This window comes from Aethalodelphis obliquidens, unplaced genomic scaffold (genome assembly GCF_003676395.1).
Source record: "Aethalodelphis obliquidens isolate GAN/ISIS:26980383/991018 unplaced genomic scaffold, ASM367639v1 scaffold5, whole genome shotgun sequence".
NCBI classification, from domain to species: Eukaryota; Metazoa; Chordata; class Mammalia; order Artiodactyla; family Delphinidae; genus Aethalodelphis; species Aethalodelphis obliquidens.
In genome coordinates this window covers 61,303,563-61,324,831 of record NW_020837949.1, presented here as the reverse complement: position 1 = coordinate 61,324,831, position 21,269 = coordinate 61,303,563, and the positions used below count along the sequence as shown (strand labels likewise).

General features: G+C 37.0%; 1 protein-coding gene across 2 annotated transcripts in view; it reads right to left on the bottom strand.

Moving 5' to 3' along the window:
• Positions 1-3,091: 3,091 nt before the first annotated feature.
• GLCCI1 (glucocorticoid induced 1) overlaps positions 3,092-21,269 on the bottom strand; it is a 119,353-nt gene continuing 101,175 nt past the window's right edge. For both annotated transcript variants that reach the window (XM_027102518.1, XM_027102517.1), the window contains exons 6-8: positions 20,129-20,339; positions 7,151-7,271; positions 3,092-6,008 (exon numbers count right to left, since the gene is read on the bottom strand). In XM_027102518.1, the coding sequence (XP_026958319.1) occupies positions 5,660-6,008; positions 7,151-7,271; positions 20,129-20,339 (681 nt within the window). In that variant the 3' untranslated portion in view covers positions 3,092-5,659. The remainder of the gene's footprint in view (positions 6,009-7,150; positions 7,272-20,128; positions 20,340-21,269) is intronic.

Sequence of the window (21,269 nt, the reverse complement as noted above, 5' to 3'; positions counted from 1 at the left end):
CTAGGTCCATCCATGTTGCTGCAAATGGCATTATTTCATTCTTTTTAATGGCTAATACATATACATACAATGGATATATACATACACACACCACATCTTTATCCATTCATCTGTTGATGGACACTTAGGTTGCTTTCATGTCTTGGCTATTGTAAATAGTGCTGCTATGAACACTGGGATGCATGTATCTTTTCAAATTAGAGTTTTTGTCTTTTCTGGATATATACCCAGGAGTGGGATTGCTGGATCATATGGTAGCTCTATTTTTAGTTTTTTAAGGAACCTCCATACTATTCTCCATAGTGGCTGCACTAATTTACATTCCCACCAACAGTGTGGGAGGGTTCCCTTTTCTCCACACCCTCTCCAGCATTTATTATTTGTAGACTTTTTGATGATGGCCATTCTGACTGGTGTGAGGTGATACCTCATTGTAGTTTTGATTTGCATTTCTCTAATAATTAGCGATGTCGAGTATCTTTTCATATGCCCGTTGGCCATCTGTTTGTCTTCTTTGGAGAAATGTCTAGGTCTTCTGCCCATTTTTTGATTGGGTTGCTTGTTTTTCTGTTATTGAGCTGTATGAGCATTTGTATATTTTGGAAATTAAGCCCTCGTTGGTCTCATCGTTTGCAAATGTTTTCTCCCATTCCGTAGGCTGTCTTTTCCATTTTGTTTTGTTTATTCTGTGCAAAAGCTTATAAGTCCCATTTGTTTATTTTTGCTTTTATTTCTATTTCCTTGGGAGACTGACCTAAGAAAACGTTGCTATGACTTATGTCAGAGAATGTTTTGCTTACCTTCTCTTCTAGGAGTTTATGATGTCATGTCTTATATTTTAAGTTTTTAAGCCCGTTTGAGTTTACTTTTGTGTATTGTATGAGGGAATATTCTAACTTCATTTATTTACATGTGGCTGTCTAGCTTTACCAATACCACTTGCTGAAGAGACTGTGGCCTTTTTTTTTTTTTTTTTTTTGCGGTACGCGGGCCTCTCACTGTTGTGGCCTCTCCCGCTGCGGAGCACAGGCTCCGGACGCGCAGGCTCAGCGGCCATGGCTCACGGGCCCAGCCGCTCCGCGGCATGTGGGATCTTCCTGGACCGGGGCGCAAACCTGCGTCCCTTGCATCGGCAGGTGGACTCTCAACCACTGCGCCACCAGGGAAGCCCATGTGGCCATATTTTTAAAACCACCACATTTATGACACAAGTTACCTAATCTAGTTTAGTCTTTATGTTTATGACACAAGTTACCTAATCTAGTTTAGTCTTTAGTCTATGTCAGAGGTCAGTAAATGTTTTCTGTAAAGGACCAGATGGTAAATACTGTAGGCATTGTGGGCCAGCCTGTCTCTGTGGTAACTACTTAATTCTGCCATCGTACAGCAAAATAGCCATAGGCAGTACATAAGCAAATGAGCATGGCTTTGTTCCAGTAACATTTATAAAAATAGGCATTGGGGTGGATTTGGCCCATGGGCTGTAGTTGGTTGATCCCTGGTCTACAGCTATAGAGGTTATTGGAAGTCCAGCAAACTTATTTTCTTTCCTTGCCATTAGAATCCTATTTCAAAAGAAATTTCATCCACATGGCACGGCTGTCTAATCTGCCACCATCATGTCTCTGCAGCTTGATATTTAGTGGTGAGATAATAGGAAGACAGAAAGGCAACTCTGATTTAGGTGGAGAAAACTTCAGGACATAGAATTCCAGTCCTTGTCTTTTGGGAAATAGGAGGAATAGGAGTGTAAAGGAGAAGAGCTGCTTTGGTGTGACGGGGACAAGAGTGTGTCTTCGTTGCATTTAATCACTGCAGTTGAAATGAGGCAAGAAGTCTGAGAGGAGATGCTTTTCAGACAACTGGAACCGTGGGACTAGACTATGGCATTTAGCTTTTGACTCAAGGTGTGAATTACAGGATCTATCTTCACGAAGCTCCTGCAGCTCTACGGAGCCCTGAGGTCCCCGAAGGAGTGATTTTACAGGGGAAGAAAGACTTGCGAGTACCAAAGATGGGGTAGAAGATGGAAGCTGCTCATAGAGAGCAGGAGAGAGTATGTCGGGGATAACTGAACTTGAGAGCTAGAAGGGACCTCACCTCACACTGTGGGGTGGGGGTGAATATTTATTTTGCGATATTCGTGAATAAACTTTAAGTGATTATTTCTAGCTAACATAGGGTTAAACATGTAAATTCTTACAACTGATTTCCCCTTCCTTGTTCCTTAGGTTTGATTTTGCAAATACTGACTTGTTTCTCAGGGCCATTTAATATTAAGCTTATTATCTGATCAAGTCAAGCAGAGATGGGGCTGAGAATTCCAGTTTTCCTTCATGTTCATTTGCAATGGAGTTTTTAACTTGTATAAGGTAGATAATTTCCTGCCTAAATCATATATTGTCCTGAAGAAGATCAAGCTCACTATTAAAAAGTTGTATTTATTTTTTTAAGGCCTGAAACACAGCTACTAAGTCGTTATGTTTAAGTTCAATTTAAAAGTCAAATCTTATCAATCTCTTTAGTGAGATGTACTTCAGAAATGAAGAATACTCTGCTGGTAAATTATTTCTCAAAGTGGTTTGTTGCTGCTTTCAAGCCAGCACGTGGCCTATGATGACCCTATTTGGGTAACTGGGAAGAACATCAACACTCCTTTGTTCCATAAAGCTTTTCTCCCTATTATCCTGAAAACATATATAAAAAGAGTGAAAAATTTTTTAATTTTGCTGCAACTTCCTTTGTGGTGATTTCACTGAACTTCAACAACTTATTTTCATAAAAAATTCTTAGGCATAAAATAACAACATGGGGACAATGTTTTCTCTTTTTAAGGTGCTCATAGCTGGGAGCAGTACAAACACTTGGAACTTCAGACATCTAGCTTCTTACCTTGTGATGGAAAGTGTGTACATTAAATGTCAAGAGGAAACCAGGCTGTGGAAATCTGATCCAGTCAGACTACCTACAACCCAGAGATGCAGGTCAGGAACTGAGTGAGTACTGAATACTGCCACTTCCCTGAGCTGAATTCATCCCTGTCAGGTAAGATGCTAAAAAGCTCAGTCTTTCCAAAAACATACGCGAACTATTCCAGTTTTACTAATAACTTTATTTAAATAAGAAGACACAGGAACTTCTATACTGAAAAAATACAAAACAAAAGCCACACATTTCCTTGTGTAAAGCCATATTGTATGGTAACTCGAATACTGTTCAGCGCAGTGGCTAGAATTAAACAGTACAACTATATACAAAATTTAAACAATTTCTGACAAATTTCTACAGCTGGATGTAGGATACATTTGAGCTCAACAACTTCTGGGAAATTTACATGGCAAAGCATAAGCTTTAACGCATTTGGTTCAAAACTTTAATATATGCTAAGAACAAATGTACAACACAATTAATATTTAGTTTTCTCATGAGAAAATAAAAGCACATGTCACTATAAATATCGTACATCAGATTTCATTACCAAAAAAAGCATATTCAGTCCATCGTTCAGAAACTAATATTGATACTATTGCATCTTATTTGGACAAAAGCAGAGCATAAGATCAACACATTATGTAATGCTAAACCAGATATCAGAAGTTAATGGAGCTCATATTTATCTTACAGAACTAATATTTTCTCCCTTTAACCATAATCTACAAAATATAGTATTTTCATCAAGGCCTGAGATTATTAGGGTTAAAGGTTTCTTCTGCTGAATAGATTGTTTTAAAACGTTCCTCTGTGAAAATGGCGAAAGTAAACTGAGTCCTTTCCCATGACAGTCTCCTACAATATAACACTGACTAATTTAAAGGAGCCAGAATGCACCTTCAGGAGAGAATATTACTGCAAACTTTGGTGGAAAGAAGATAATTGGGATCATGACAAAATAATACACAGAACACATACACACACAAACATATACACACATATATATATCATTTGTTTTAAAAAAAAGAAAATCAATGGTGTTGCTTTCTTCTTTATCAACTCTTCCTTCTTCAACCTCCTTAGAAAATAAAACAAAGAAAAACCCAGGAATGACTGAAAGGAACTGAAACGTTCCTGTAACTGTAAGCACCTTGTTCCCCTAATTCTTAAGAAAACTGTGCCATACACTTCAGGTGCAGATGAAACAGTTTTATTGAACTGAAAGCAATGGAATAAAAATAAAGAAACTTCCCTTTGCTTTTGAATACTCTCTTTGTGCTGCAGAAAACAATGTCTGAAGTTGGGCTCTTCCACTGACCAATCAGGAATATCTAGGGCTCTCTTCACACTTAGAGAAGTTAGGTTGAGTCTGCAAGTTCAGGGCTCTTTACTTGGGTTTATGCTCTACTTCGTGCATCCAAAATGTGAACAGAACTGTTAATGGTATTATTATGAGAGGCTTGAGTAGAGACAGCTTCAAACTACTGCATTTGTAAGTCACCACATAACCTGCTTACTTATGTTGAATTCTGAGACTCACATATGCTCTCTCTGTGTGAATGCAACTCATGCACCTGAACTGCTTGAGGAAAACAATAACCAAAAGTGTGTCATTTCTTAACCTGCAAATTAAACAATTTCCAAAAGAGAAACTAAACATTAATATGCCTTTTGATAGAACAGTAGCATTTCATGACCCTGATGGCCAATATAAACAAAAAACCTCAGCCATCCTCCTGTGAAACTGCACTGGTCCTGAAATTAGACCTAGACATTCTTGTCTTTAAATTCCACACACACAAGGTGGAATGTTTTTGTACAGCCTAGTACTGGACATTTTATTTGCAACATTGTATCAGTCATTAACCGAGCAACACCTGAACTTGTAAAAAAAAAAAAAAAAAGCCACATTTACACATGTTGAAACAGTGAATGCAACAGTTGTTTTACGTGTAACCACATGACAAAAGTGATGTCAGACACCACAGATTTGCTGGTTCTCCTCATGTTCACCCATGTCCAGGATTTCTGTTCTCCTAGGGTTGAATGCACTTCTTATTCTAAGAACGTGGAATGTAATGAGGAAAGGGAAATGCATAAAATAAGAAAAGGCAAAAGAGTGATGTTCCCTCTTTAGCTTTTTAGCTGTGAAATAGGTAATATCCCAATATGATATACATTCCAAGTTACCTGAGTTTAGACTTCAACTGAAGTACCTGAAGCTTGGCCATAGGGTGGGCACTGTGCAACTGTTGTGGCCATTTATTTATTTATTTTTTTGCATTGTATGTATTACAGAAGTTAGAAACAAACACCTGGATCAATTGTAAACATAATTCTGAAGTACAGTATTTTTCCATAGGACAAAACACAGCAAGACATTTTCTATTTAGACAGGCAACTTTCTGATATAGAGCTTATTTATACTGAAGAGTTTGGAACAAAACACAGGACACAGTACTAATCTGTCAAACATACTATGAAATGCATAGTCTCCACTTAAAATGCTGAATGATACACACATTTTTGCAAGCATTACTGCTTTCCACAAAAACTGCTGAATAGGAGTTCCGTCCCTGCCAAGATCAGTGTTAAGAGATACTTTATGATGCTGATAAGTATTCTGTTGGTGGTGGTGTCAGGAAGTTTGTCACTCCATGCAGATAGATGTCTGAGATCTAGTTCCTAATCCAGGGAACACAGGGTAGAGGCCAGCTCCCCCTCTGCTTTAGATGATCACGTAGTTCTGAGCGGAGATGTGCTCCTCACCCTGCAGTTCCTGCAGGAGCTGCTGCGGCTGCTGGGATGGCTGTTGGACAGAGGCCTCTGTGGAGCCCGTCACGCTGGTGTCATCAGAAAGAGACGTAAAGGAAACCCGGGAGGAAAGCTGCTCCACGGTCAGGGTGGCCAGAGCTGAGCTCTGGCCAGAGTTAGGAGAGTTCTTGAGCATCAGGTCAGAGGCAGGTAGGAGAGGGCCTAGAAGTTTTACAGGACAGAAAGCTGATCCGGTTGGGATGAAATTAACCTTGTTTTTGTCAGGACATGAAAAGAGAGGGGCTGCGATAGGCTGGCGAGACCTAAAACCATAAAACAAAATTAGGTTTACAATCACTAAAAAGTTAGGCACTTTCTGAATTAATTGGAGTTCTCTAAAACAGCTAAAATGTGGATGGCAGGGAATGAATTAAGTGTACACAGAGGGGTAAACATCTTCCATAGCACAAGTCAGCTGGCATACTACTGATGTACACAGCACTGAGGTGACATTTAAAACAGAAGGATTTTCAAAAGGACTCTGGGCAAACAGAATTTTTCAGAGATTAGTTTGCTTTCATTCATTTAGAAACATGGATTATGCGATGTTAAAATGACCTTTTCTGTTAAGTACATTGGGAGAGGGATTACCCAATCATATATTTGGTTTTAAGCATTTCCTCCTTTTTCTGTATCTCTATACATACTTCTACTAACACAGATCAGGAAAAGTAGTTTCAGTAGTTTCTTGATGAGTCAGCCCAACAGAACAGCGTCCACAAGCCCTTCCTCTCCTCCCCTTCCCCGGGAACTAAGCCATCAACTCCTGCAAGACCCATCTCTGTCCCCTTCTACGTTACAAGAGTACAGCAGCCTCCACTAGGGCACCTGCACTGGGACAAAGGGATGAGTGAGTCCTTTTTTTTGAGTTATTCTGCCAGGTATTTACAGCATGAACCTCTTTTCCCTTTAATTTCTATTTTATACGTACCGAACTTTCAAAAAGAAAAAAAAGTCTGTGAACAGAAAGTCTAAATTCAATGAATACACATGCTAGATGTGTCTACAGGGAAGGAGACGAGTTAGTGAGTTCCCTCTGGCTTGTGGTATCACTATCGTTAAGGCTAGCCACACATGGATATTCACTTTGCTGCTAAATGTCTTTTTCTTTTTAGCCATCTAAATTAATAGAACTTTTGAAAGGAAAATTCTTAATGATTAAAAATAAATCTTTTAGGTAGTAAGGATGAATTTCCAAGTTTCTTTGTATTAGCATATTTCCAGCACACAGACTCTAATTCTCCTTCAATAAGATCTCTTTTGCCTATTCAACTCTCTTTTCATGATTTGCTTTTGGAACACATTATCAGCTGGATGGAGTAGTTGATTAATCTGTAATCAACTGGTCTCAGTAAAAAGCTTTACAGCTTTGCAGATCCCAGCTGACAGAAAAGACATTACTTACGCCATTTCCTCAAAGACCTTCACTCGCTCACATCCCTCTGGGGGCTCCCGTTTGAACATGTAGCTGTTGTTTGGTTTGGGAGATGAAGCATACTTGGGTAACGGTGAGCTACTCCCACTGTCTGTAAATTTAAAGCAGTTATATTAACTAGTGATTGAAAGCTCTTTTAAATTAAATTTGATTTCCAAACAAGCAGCCTTTTGCACAGTTTATCCACTACTGCCCCTTGGCTTCCACCACAGAGCTTCCTTTATTGCAAAGCTGTTTCTAACATCCTTGTGTAGTACATATCTTATGAATAAAAGCTTCAATGCAATAGTAATCTGCCATACCACAGAACATAAAAAGCAGATATTTTGGTCCAGACAACTGCATTTTGAGTAAAGTAGAGCTGTAATCCTGAAAATAAATACATCATTATATATTTCAAAAAGGTAAATAAATGGGGTAATATGTATAGCCATGCAGAATTTTAAGAGATTAAATACAGCATTCTCTATATTTTCTCACTGTTCAACCAATTTAATTGAAAATTTTAATATGTAGAATAATCTTCATTACAAAAGTTCTTAGCAGAAACGTTAGTTTTACTAAACACTGTGAATAACATGTATGCAGGGAAAAAACAGGCTTATAACACAATATACTTTCCCTTGGCCCACAATGAAAAAGGTAATGTTCAGAATTTTGCCTTTAAAATGTCTACATAAAAGAATTTTTTGAGCACTATTTGTATTTTCGCTGCTGGAAGCACGAGGAATCTAAAAGCATCTCTATCTAACATGTTTTCTTCGTATTTTTGACCAAAAAGAAGTGGCCTATTCATGAAAAGCCATAAAACCTATATGCAGTTTCTCCCTTTCCTACCTGGCAAAGGATTTTGGAAATTCATATCCACCAAAATATGTCATTATCTTTTTAAGATGCCAAGTTGTAAAGTCAGTAACATACCTTTATAAATACAATAGTCCTATTTAAACAAATTCTGACTTAATGCAAACCAATCCCCCATGCTAAAATACTAAGCACATCACCTATTGAGATGTAGTATTTTCGTATGTATTTTGAAAGATGGCATTAGTACCATAAATTTCAGGTGTCACAATTTTGATAAGTTGCTTCAGTTTAGGATACAGTACATGGTCCAACATTCAGAATCTGAGTAACAGGGAGGGTTTTTTTAATCATCATTAATGAAGTATAATACACGCTTAGAAAGTAGACCCTTGAGGCACACTTAGAGTGTACTTGGTGAATGACTCAAAGAGCATCTGTGCAAGTGTTGGGCATGCAGATGTGTGCTTATATTTGAATATGGCTATATCTCTGGCTGGGAAATCATTGCCTGCAAAATAACAAGGCCACATTATTGGGAAACCTAGAAAACCTCATAGTTTCTCCATCACTACTGTTACACATGTCCATAGAGATTATGCATAGTCTCTGGGAAGGAATTAAGTCTTAGAGTTACGTTGGGTTTTTTCAGACTTGAGGATTTTCTTAGACTCAACATTTATCCTATATTGCTTAAACAAATGGGAGGGAGGAGAAGGAATATTATTTTTTCTCTTCGGTAGATGCAAAACATCATTAACCTGACTAGAGTCCGACTTCGCTGCTATTTGAGCTAGGCTAAACCAAAACGACTGGTCTTCAATCAAAAACTGGTGGGAATGAGGTCTTGAACTCGGTATAATACCAAAAATACAGGTTGACTTTGCTTTATTATCCAAGCAACGACCAGCCATGCCGAGGATACATGAAAAAGTAGCTATGGTTGTGTAGTGCCTCCATGGAGAGGACACAGCCCTGCTGCACGCAGGACGGGCCTAAAGCCATGGGCTTGATGCCTTTAATAAGCCTTTTCTGCCATCAGCAGGGGTGTGACCAGGTCAGTAGTTAAGAATCCACCCTATTGTCATGTAAGAAAAGTCATCTTGGCCACTCTTACAGTCTCCTGTGTTCTATTTCTTATTACATCATCAGACCTACCACATGATTTCTCTCATAACATTACTGATGGTTTCAAGGGACCTTCCCAGAATTGAAAGCTAGATGTGAGTTGGATAATCAGCAAAACTAACTGTCTTCCTATAAACAATCTACAATGAATTAAATATTAAATGGTTTTTCTCCTTGAAATTTTTCTAATTTCCGAGGCTTATATTTTTACAGAGTTTTACCCACTTAAACGTTCTTTTATTGGGGGCAGGGAGGAGGGTGACAAATGTTTAAACAAACAAACACAATATATTGCTATCCCAGAAAGATAGTATTCAGTGCTATTATACTGCCTTGACTTTTCAATAAAAACTGTTTGTTGAGAATATATATATACATATATGTGTGTGTGTGTGTGTGTGTGTATGTATATATATTACATTTAATGTTTGGTGGTCTGGAAAGACAAAGCTTGAAAGAAAGAAATTTGGAGCCGTAAATAGATTTCTTAAATCTGGGGTTTTCTCCTCAGGTGAATATGCAATCTGATAGAGTGCAAAGAGGAACAGGGAATGGAGACAACTTTCTGGGGTTTTAGTTCTGTCACTAGCTGTATATAGTTGTATAACCTTCAACACAGCTGCCTCTCTAAGTTTCTATATAACTAAAGGAATTTCCATTCCTAACTCTGAAATTCTGTGATTTTTTACAAAAGGTTCTAACATACAAAAAAGGAACAGTGTACCAAAATATTTTTTTTTGCTTTACAAATGGCATGCTTTAAAAACAACTCCCACGAGCAAACTATTCTACCCATTCCAAGCTTGGTTGTCTAACTCCTGCATTTAGAACTCTGTGTTGAGTTTAATAACCACATTTCATTAAGAGAACATTATAAATGTGAGGTAAGCATGCTTGCTCAGGAGATTCAGGATGAAGTCTCATGGTAATCTTAATTTAATCCCTCCTGTTCACAAGCATGATACATTTTCTCATTCTCTTATCCCACAATAGGATAATAACTAGACACGTAATTGAGATTGAGTTAAATGTTACTTTATGTTCTTATAACCTCATAACCAATGAAATTAGATGTGATGAATATAATTATTTACATATCTGTCTGCATTCATAATAGTTTCATCTATATTTATAACAGAATCACCCAGATCTCAAAATTAAGAGTATGGAAACATTTTTTTGACTATTTTATTATAAAAGATTATAATTATGCATGTGTACCATATTTACGATTAAAATATAAGGAGTTTGACAAACATTTTAAAACACATCATAATGAACTAAAGCTTGGAAAAGTTAGAGATATTACTGAAGTCTGAAACTCCATATAGAAACAAGATTCATTAAACTATGTGTACTTTTATAGTTTTAGAGTTTTCTGAATTTCTCCTTATAAATGGCCTCCATTACTTCTGGTATATTAAGTTGTATGGCCAATAATTCTAGTATAAAAAAAACATATATATTAAGTTGCTTCATTTATGTAGGAAGGTATGTAAAATCTCTGCCATGGTTCTTTTCTAGCCCTAAGTCTTTATACGTGCTTTATCTCCTACTATCAGATTACTTTATCAAATTAAGTAAAATTAATTCTAAAATAAGCAATATAATTACAGGGTGGTGGTTCTTAACCCTGGTTTCACATTAGACTCATCAAAGATGTTTTAACAATACTATTAAATGCCAATGTTGAAACCTCACCCCTCAAGAGGTTCTGATTTAATTAGTCTGGGGCCCATTCCCAGGCATGTGCTGGCTGTTTTTTTTTTTGGTAAAGCTCTCAAATGCTTTTGAAGTACAGCCAAATTTGATAACCAATCATGAAAACATTAAAACACTGGTATGGAGTCAAGCCATCTGACTTCTGTCTAGGCCTAACTGCATGGCCTAGGAAAAGTGTGATCCCCTTGTGTTTTGATCTATAAAATGGGAATAACTACTGATATGATGGCTGTGAAAAATGTGTACCTGAAACAGAATAAGCTCTCAATAAATACTGCTACAATAGTAGAAAGAACACATCATTCCTAATTCACAAATTAACAAAGGTGAACCATTCAGAAATTAAGTGCCTATTCTACTTTCTTGGTAAAAGAGAGTAACAGAAATGTCATTTTTAATAGGTCTGCACACTAACTTTATTAAGGTATATAAAGGTAAGATTTTGTGTCTGGTGGGGAAGCCGAGTAACATTTGGAGTACCAGATTCTCTGGTTTATGACTGCCTAGTAGGAACTCTGCCAGTTCATGATGGCATCCTTTAGCATATGGAGATCTACTGTTCCGAAATTTTAAAACTAATGCCTAAAGTATACAGATTCTATAGATTCCTCTACGTAGAGAATATTTATTACATGTGTAGCAAGAGCCAGTAGAATGTAATTATTATTCTATCTTTCAAAGCTAGAATAACAGGCTGAGAAAACGAGCATAGAGTTCAACCAACACTAAACTTAGTGACAAAGTTAGCCAATTTAGAATAAGATTATAAATATGATGAACTAAATAGGATCTAAACAGAATTGCTATTCTAGTATTAAAATTACTTCTTTTCCAGAAAATGTGGTATGTATACACAATGGAATACTACTCAGCCATAAAAAAGAACAAAATTTTGCTATTTGCAGCAACATGGATGGACTAGGAGGGCATTATGCTAAGTGAAATAAGTCAGACAGAGAAAGACAAATACTGTAGGATATCACTTACATGTGGAATTAAAAAAAATACAACAAACTACTGAATATAACAAAAAAGCAGATTCACAGGTATAGAGAACAAACTAGTGGTTACCAGTGGAGAGGGAAGTGGGTAGGAGCAATACAGAGGTAGGGAAATAAGAGGTACTATTAGATGTAAAATAAGCTACAAGGATATACTGTACAACAGGGGGAATATAGTCAATATTTTATAATAACTATAAATGGAGTATAACGTTTAATAATTGTGAATCACTGTATTGTACTCCTGTAACTTATATAATAGTGTACAGTAACTATGCTTCAATTTAAAAAATTACTTTTTTTGCATCAGGAAATGAAATTATCAGCTGTAGTGTAATTTGATGGTCTAATGAAATCAGGAGAAACAACTGTATAGTGTTTCTTGACAACAAACTTTTGGAACCAGTTGGCATTACTGATTGTATTGAAAACCTGCATTTTCAGTGAAAAAAAAAAAAACTGTGGAAGAGTAAGGAGAACATTTGACTTTTACAAATAGTCTCTAACGTTTCTCTACAATTTCAAAGTCAACCTTTTATGAGAAGGTTACAAAATTTTAATAAAACAACACATCAGCTATAGCTAAGATCTCCCTTACATCAGCATTTAGCAAAGGGTAAGGAGAGAAAATGTAACATAATCCTTGTTACTTTATTTTTGAACTTTGTCTCAAATAAGACTGTTTTGAATTAATGGGACTTACATTCCAAATGTAAGTTAGGCCCATTACATTCCAAATGTAAGTTAGGCCCATTAATTAAATATTTGTCATATGTGGAAGGTGTTTTATATTTTAATCATTTATTCCATATTCACTGAATTGGTACTAATTTACAAAATAAGCAAACAAATCATAGTCGTGCCTTTGTTTTTGTGTACTCACAATAAGTACAATGCTTCTTCTGCAAACATAATCCTGATATGCAGAACAACATTGCTTATTATTGTCTCCAAATCTGACTTGGCATCGTTGATATGCTAACTACTCACTCGGAATCTTACATGAACGCGAACAAATCACCCTGAATCTGACTATCCGACGTGAGTTAAAAAATGAAAGCAAATCACTCTGTTGAAGACAGTCTGCAAACCAATTTATAGACTAAAATCTTGTCTCTTATAAATCATAATGGTAAAACTAAACTGAAAATAAATTTCAGATTACCCAGAATATTTTATATCTTGAAAAGTAATGTAATTAAGGTTCTCAGCAAAATCAAAATCAGTCTGATGCGATCTTAGTTTTTTTATATTCTTGAGGTTTTTAAATGAAAAAATTTCTAGGGACATCAGTTTTCAAAACACTGAAACACACTGTTCATATTAAAGTGCTCCTAAAGTATCCTACGGGGGAAAAAATGAAAACTTCTAATAAAATTTCAATATAATTTTAAATGTACACTTATATATATTTACTGAGCACTTAATTATGTACAAAACAGAAGACAAAACAAAATGCTATGTATCAGGTAAAACTCAGTATTTCTCTCTTTTTTTTTCCCCCCAATTCTTGCTAAAGGGAAATGGTATTATAACATCTTTTTGGCAGATAACCAAATATAATCTTAAACTTATATAATGGTCATCTTAAAGCCTGTTCCTTCTCTGACATTCACTGCCTTATTAATAGTGGTAATCGTTTTCTATGTCCCAAGTCAGAACTTTGTTAGAACTTTGCCTTTATCCTCATTTTTCTAATCCCTCACCTTGTACATCTAATCCACCACCAAATGCTGCTGATTCTTCTTCAGTCTATTTCCTCCAATTCCTTTGCCCTACACCTGTGGTCTCCCAATTAAGGTGCACTAAACAATCTGCTGATATGCAGGAAGAAAAAAGAACATTTATACATATTTACTTTTTATCTCTAAAAATAAGAAACTAAGCTTTACCAGCAAATATTTTATATATGGATTGAATTATGTACTTACATAACTTAGAAATATATAAATTTATATTACGGGTACAAATTAAAAATTGCTGAAAAAAGTATGTAATAACTCAAGTTTGGAGACGGGACTAGGCTATTAAAATAGCATCTTATCTTCCCCTCTTGCTGTCTCTCTCCACTTCTGTAGCTTTATCCTTAAAGCTGGTCATGTCCTTCAGCTCAGCAGTCCCCAATCTTTTTGGCACCAGGGGCCGGTTTCATGGAAGACAGTTTTTCCACAGACGGGGGTGGGGTGGTGAGGGGTGTGGTGCCTCAGGTGGCAATGTGAGTGACGGGGAGCGGCAGATGAAGCTTTGTCAGTTCACTCGCCTGCTGCTCACTGCCGGCTGTGCCACCGGGTTCCTAACAGGCTGCAGACCCCTACGGGTCCACAGCCCGGGGGTTGGGGACCCCTGCTTTAGCTGACAAAAGATCTTTGCTTGGTTCTTCATTTCTTTCAGCAAGGCTACAAGGCCCTTATGAAATAGTGGCCTTTCTACCTACCTCTCCATTCTCACTGCTTTCTACTCCTTACCATTTACCCCTATGCTCTAGCCACACTATTTTTTTTTTTTTTTTTAACTGTTCTCCACACACCAGGCTCTTTCATAGCTGAATGACTGTGTAATGGCTATTCCTCCTGCGAAGGCAGCAAGTAGTAGTGTGAGGTTCCTACAGAAGATCTTTGTTGGCATCTGGACTTCAAAAGATTTAGGAAAGTTAACTTCATTTCTCTAAGCCTTAGGCTCCCCATTCTTAAAATAATGACAATGTCCCTCCTCATCGGATTGTGATAATATTATAGGGGATAACAAAGGTAAAGTCACCTGGGCAAATTTAATCATCATAACAATCCTATGAGGCAGGTGCCATCATTTTCCTTAATTTACAGGTGAGAAAACAGATACAGAGAGGTTGAGTAACTTGCCCAAGGACACATAATTAGTAAGTGGCAGAGCAGAGTTCAACCTGGCTGCACCAGAGTCAGAGTTTGTTACCATCATGCTATCTGCCTCACTGTTTTGATCCATCTCAACTCTCGTCCTCATTAGACTAGACGATCAAGTTCCAATCTAACATTCCATGCTTCTCCTCAGTAGAGTCTTAGAGTTTAGGCAAAAGCTTCATTGGGTCTGCCTTCTGTTAGTCTCACAAGGAGACACAGTGCAACAAGGAGTGGCTTCAGTGTCCATATTTCTTCTCAGAGGAACATAAAAGATAACAGGGAGAAAAAAATTGAACAGATCCCCTTTCCTCTAGCCCATACCCTATTTTTTCCCCAGTCATGATCAGAGTAGAAGATGAGATGGATTTTAGCAAAGTTACTTCCCTTCCCCTAATTTCAACAGGAAATTTGAACTTGATGGCTTCTTTCTCACCAAAGGCCTATGATCACTAAGTTAGCATAATCTTAGAGTGGTGACTGTTTATTATCTTTTTTTGGTTGGTGGTAGCGGGGAGGATTATCATACTCTTCCTGAACATTCAAAAGCCTAACATATACAAGTTAACCACTTAAGGAAAAAGACGCTAATGTTTTCAACAAAGCTATAAAAATATATTCTTAAAAAAATGGACACACCATGAAGAAGGAATACTCAAAAAATCTCGACTAAGCACTACTCCATGCTAATGCTAGGCGCCACTCTAGTTGCTGAGGATAAAGTAATCAGCAAAATAAAGTTACCTGCTCTTTATGGAGCTTATAGTCTAGTAAATAGATAATACAAGATTAAGTGAAATTATATATGCGGACATATTAATCAATTTTGGTTTGCTTTTGTTTTAGACTCTGAGTTGTAACTGCTAGAACTGAGTTGTATACTTACTAATAATTTTGAATTAAGAATAGTAACTCATCCATAGAGAGCTAACACAGCAACTGCTATTAGTAAAATTGTAGACATTTTCCAAAAGAGGGGGAAAAGGCATTTACGGGATGCTTCTTATATGCATCAGATAAGGGGAGTTATGTAATTTTAGATGTACTCTTAAAAAAGCAAAACAGGGAAGATGACCTTAGGGATGTAATTCTAGAAAAGTTCACTTTTTAACCTATGGAATAACTCCTTTGTTGGAATAAGATTTCTACACTCTTTGTAGTTTTACCAGCAAGAGGTTCTTCTAGGATAATAAGCATCCTAGAATTATGTGGGGAGAATCTTTTGATTGAGAAACAGATTCAGGCTCAAAAGCAGCAATTTGCAACGTGTGGTAGCTAAAAGAAGTATATCCAACGTATCTATTTTCACAATATAAGCCACAAAAAGAAAAGTACCACACAATCTTGGCTGATTAGGATATCTAGAAGGTGGAGAGTTAAAGTATGGTAAGGGCAAAGGTCAAACAATGTTAAGAAATAGAGCCCTAAAGATGAACACAAATCGGGTTTAAAATGTATACAGAAAGGAATAAGATATCAAAAAGAGTCTCTTTTAAAAGTCTGCCTGGGGTCAGCCCTAGACCCTGAAAAGATAATACTTTTTTTTCTTTTCTGCAACTATGGGCTGCTCAGTCCTAATACCCAAAGTTTAGAAATATTAATATTTATAAGTTAAATCATAGTATGAGTTAAATAGGCTTATATGCATTCTGCCCTGGAAACTCCATCTATATGATATACATTTTTCCTGTGGGAACACATAGTTTATGTTCCAAGTAATCAATTTATGGACTCTTGGAATACAACTCTTGGTAGTTGACCTGACTAGAATGGTTCAGTTGACGTCATGATTAGAATAATCAACGTTTCCACAATATCTTGCAAAACTGCAGAATTTTATAACAACCTGCCTAAGTGAATTGTGCCAAAGATCAACTATAAGTGGCAGACTGAAGTCAAGATTTTGTGGCTTGCTACCTTATTAAGGAAAGCTGGCAGAGCTGCTAAAACAACTAATATTTGACACTGCCATTTACATTATATAAATGACTGTTTTTCTCCCTTGCATTTTGGGCATGATAATGTAGAAGAATTTAGGCTAACTCTTAGGATATATTCTGAAGATGTCAAGATAATAAGAGCTCTTATTCTGGATCCCTGAATTCTCCACACAGATCATAATGTAGGAACTGTGGCTGTTATTAGGTTAGTAAGCCTAGCAACTTTACACGTTACCAGGCTGCCTTCAGTCTTTAGGTCACTGGAAAAATCTGTCAGAAAACCACCAAACCCAAAAAACTAAAACCTGAAGACAGTCTCTTAAAGGCTGGACTTTTCTCAATAATGAGAGTGTTTTTGTCCTGGCATTGCAACTGAAACAGCCAAAGGACCACTATGCTAATCAACTAAAATTATTTTTATAGGTCTCAAATTATATATGTGTCATGGAGAAAAACAGATGTTAGGAATAAGCAGAAATAATAAAGTCAGGAAAAGGATAGGAATAACAGATGAGTACTAGAAAAATAATCAGCTAACTAGCACATCTCTCATTAGAGCTATATACTCACAATGTCTTTCCCTCCCCCCACCTGTGCATGCCAATCCAGGCACCTAAAGATGTCTAAACTAGCTAGTCTACAACAGCAACTACAGAATAGGTAGGTACTCCAAATCAATTCTAGTTGACTACAAAATTACAGTATCAATTCTGTTTTCAGAGTTAATGATGCACACCTATTAGAAATCGATAGCTTGCTTTTTTTTTCTCTTTACTGGAAATAAATGTAAAGAAACAAAAGACCAATTTAAGCTTCACTGTGGAAAAATGCAAATTGTAAGCTAGAATTAGTATCTTAAAAAAATTTGGACTGTCCATTCTGAAGTAATGAGTCAGAGATTATTCTATAGTTTGAATGATTTCAATATGTAAGTTTCAGAAATTGCAAAACTGACAACTCCCTCTCCTTTGTACCTTTAGTTTTCTGAACATACTTGTATAATAGTGTAGATATATTAAGAAACTTATGTCATGAGGTCTTAATTCCCAAACTGAGGTAGTTTTGTAGAAAACAGTCTTAAATGATTCTGTAGTCTTCTTAGTTTCTAAGGAAATTTTTTAAAAATCACTATTAGTCACACCCAACACCATTTATTGAGTGTTTACTACATACCAAGAGTTGTGCTAAGCACTCTGTTCCAATATCTCATTTAACTTCAATAATGGTATGAGGTGTGAAAACAAGTATTATCACCTTGTTTTACTAAGAACAAAATTTGTTTTAACTATTAGGGGAAAAACTGTTGGCCTTAGAGATGATGTGGACCAACGTTCTCATTTTACATTAAACAAACAAGAGGAACAGAAGAAAGATAAGACACTTGTGTCATGCAGGCAGATATCTGGTATAAAAGAATAGAAGGGCATAGAGAAAAATATACAACCAAAAGCAGTCTTAGAAAAAGTCTAACTTCTAAGAAACAGCCAGAATTCAGAATATTGTACTATCTCGAAGAGATACCTGCACTCCCATGTTCATTGCAGTATTATTCACAATAGCCAAAACATGGGAACAACCTAAGTATCCATGGACAGATGAATGGATAATGTGGTTCTAACTGGTTGTGAGATTGCCTCAAAGAATATAGTCCCGCAGAGGCCAAGAAGACAATCTCACAACCAGCTAACCAAAATGGAATTCATCTATCAACTTCCTAATACATCTCCCTTTTGGTTCAGCATCTCTCAACTATCCACAGTGTTAAACTTAGAAGAAAACAAAACTTCTGAATTAACTGCCTAGCCTTATTATCACTGTTATTTTTAATTTTAACCCAACTGTAAGTGCTAATAAGTAGCAAAAGTGGTCTGCACTTATCTTTTCTAGTGGTATAATAAAAAAATACGGGTTTTACAAGATCTGTTTCACCATATACCACCTCTGCAGCCTACAATAACTTATGATTATTGATGATTATTTAACATTTCCATTTACCTTCAAAACAAATACTCCTACTAGAAGCAAGGTGTTTTCTTGTTTGTTTTACTATGAAACATCCATACTAAAAATGCGAGGAAGTGACTGCTGTAGGATGCCTCAGTAAAATGAAAGTTTCCTAGTCTGCATTCTACAATAGCGACATTCCACTTGAAGCAGAGAGATATGCCTAACTAAGGTACTGCTTTCAGTACATCCTTAATGGAGGAAGAGAGTTCACAAGGCTTCCAATAAGGAAAAGGTGAAAAGGGGAGAACTGTTGAGATCCACCCACAAAGAGGACAAAGTCCAAAGTAGCTTCCATCTAACATCTCAGCAGAGAGTCAGGCTTAATGATGACTGAAAGAAGCCAGACCAAAAGCATACACACTGCATCAATCCATTTCTATGAAATCCAGTAACAGGAAAAAATTAGACTATGATGATGGAAGTCAACAGTGGTTACTTCTAAGTGGAGAGGAGAAGGATACTGTCTGTGAAGGGGGCTAGGGATCCTTCTGGGAGGCGAAAAATGTTCTGTATCTTGATCCAGGTAGTGGTTTCATGAGTGCATACGTGTGTAAAAATTCAGGGGGCTTAGCACTTAATATTTGGGCACTTTAAATGTATTAATACCTCAAAAGAAAACAAATTGAGGGGGTTGGGGGTCAAGTCAGGACAAGGCCCATAAAAAAATCCTGTAAGATTCTATAAACTTTAATTTTTTCATGTTTTAAAATTTGTGTTGCCTATGATCTTCTTGTGGTGAAAAGCAATAAATGTGTTACAAAGGAAGTTCAGTGTTTCTTTGTAAGTAGCGAGGAAGGTGGAAGCTGGGCAGTCTTCAGTACCTTCGATGTCTGAGTCTGAGGGGGCTAAAAACTGAAAGAAGAGAGTGAACAGTGGTAGCCAAGTGCCTGACACGAAGACAGGAGGACATGGGCAGACAGGGCTTGACAGGCAATAAGAAACCCCACGGGTTTTGCACTCTTATTGGTGTTAGTTAATAACTCATCTACATACCATAATATATTCCCTGATGTGCTACAGGTACTTTTTAAACTTTATCCCACTTGGTTAAAAATACACTCATTCTTCCAACAGATTTTTTTAGAAATTATTTCCTCCCAAATTAATCTGAATACGAAATCTAACCTCAGGCACGAGGAACATAAACTTTACCATAACCATCCTTAACTCTGGACAATACCAAGGAAAAAACTGTGTGTTATATGATGTGAAGCTGTACACATTCATTTTATAGCTTTCATTAGCTGTTATAACCATGCGCTGTGCTCCTCTGACACATTTATGGAAGATGTTTGCGAAAGTCACAAAGAAGGGGGTACATGAAACCAATGAACAAACCAACCTAGATCAACCAATCCTTTACAATCCCACCATTCAATGAAACAAAAAAGGTGATGTAATGGTCTAAGACAAAGAAAGTAGAATGACCAAGGCCTTATAACAAACCCTCTAAATGGATGATTTCATTCTCACCTTTATCACGATCATAGAGTAAATCTTCTGTTGAGCAAGGGCTACCGTCCTGGGATTCCGGGGGACAGAAGGGGGAAACACAGGGGGAGTGACTGCTGCAACTACTGCTGCGCTCCTGCACAGAGGGGGTCTGCGTGTCGATACTGCGAGTGCTGCTGCTCCGGTAGTGAGCAGGGAGGGGGGCTCTCCGACCATCCGGGATATCCAAAGGCTGGAAGAGCAACAACCATCACACCGTCAGTGACAGTTCATATACTCCATCCATATAGAAAGCACTGGTGTTTCTTTTGATTTCATTTTGCAGTATTATCGCCACCACAGTTGATTCTTCAGAGAATAAAGATACCAATCTTGTGTCTTAATTTCTGCCAGTCACTTTAGGTCAGCACTCCCAGTAATACTCTTCAAGGACAGGGGCTTCTTTTAACACTGTATCCCTAGCACTGTGTCTGGCACACAGCAGACATTCAATAAACATTTGCTTTAAGAATTAGTCAAACCGCTCAAGAAGTCACTTTGACTTGATAATAAAAAAAGAGAAATCTCATATTCACAGGTATGGATTTCCATTTGTTCATTCTTCTTATTATTATTTTTTTACAAGCCAGGAACAGATTTTGCAGTTTACCCCAAATTTATAATAAAAGGTTTATTCTATTAGTACTCAAGGGAGGATATTAAGATAACTCAGAACATTTCTTCTAATTTGGTATCCAACTGAGTAGGACTACTAATGAATTTTGCTTAGTTCTAATGCATTGTTCTGAGTGGCAAAAATAAAAAATAGAAATGAAATTATAATTATAGAATCATATATGAATCATATATTTTTGACCCGAGAAGACCCTAGACCTCATTAGCACAATGTTTTTACCAATAAAGAACCTATAGTTTATTTTATTTTTTAAATAAATTTATTTATTTTGGGCAGCGTTGGGTCGTCTTTGCTGAGCGCGGGCTTTCTCTAGTTGCGGCGAGCGAGGGCTACTCTGGGTTGCAGTGGCTTCTCTTGTTGCGGAGCACAGGCTCTAGAGCGCAGACTGAGTAGTTGTGGCGCACGGGCTTAGTTGATCCGCAGCATGTGGGATCTTCCCAGACCAGGGCTCGAACCCGTGTCCCCTGCATTGGCAGGCGGATTCTT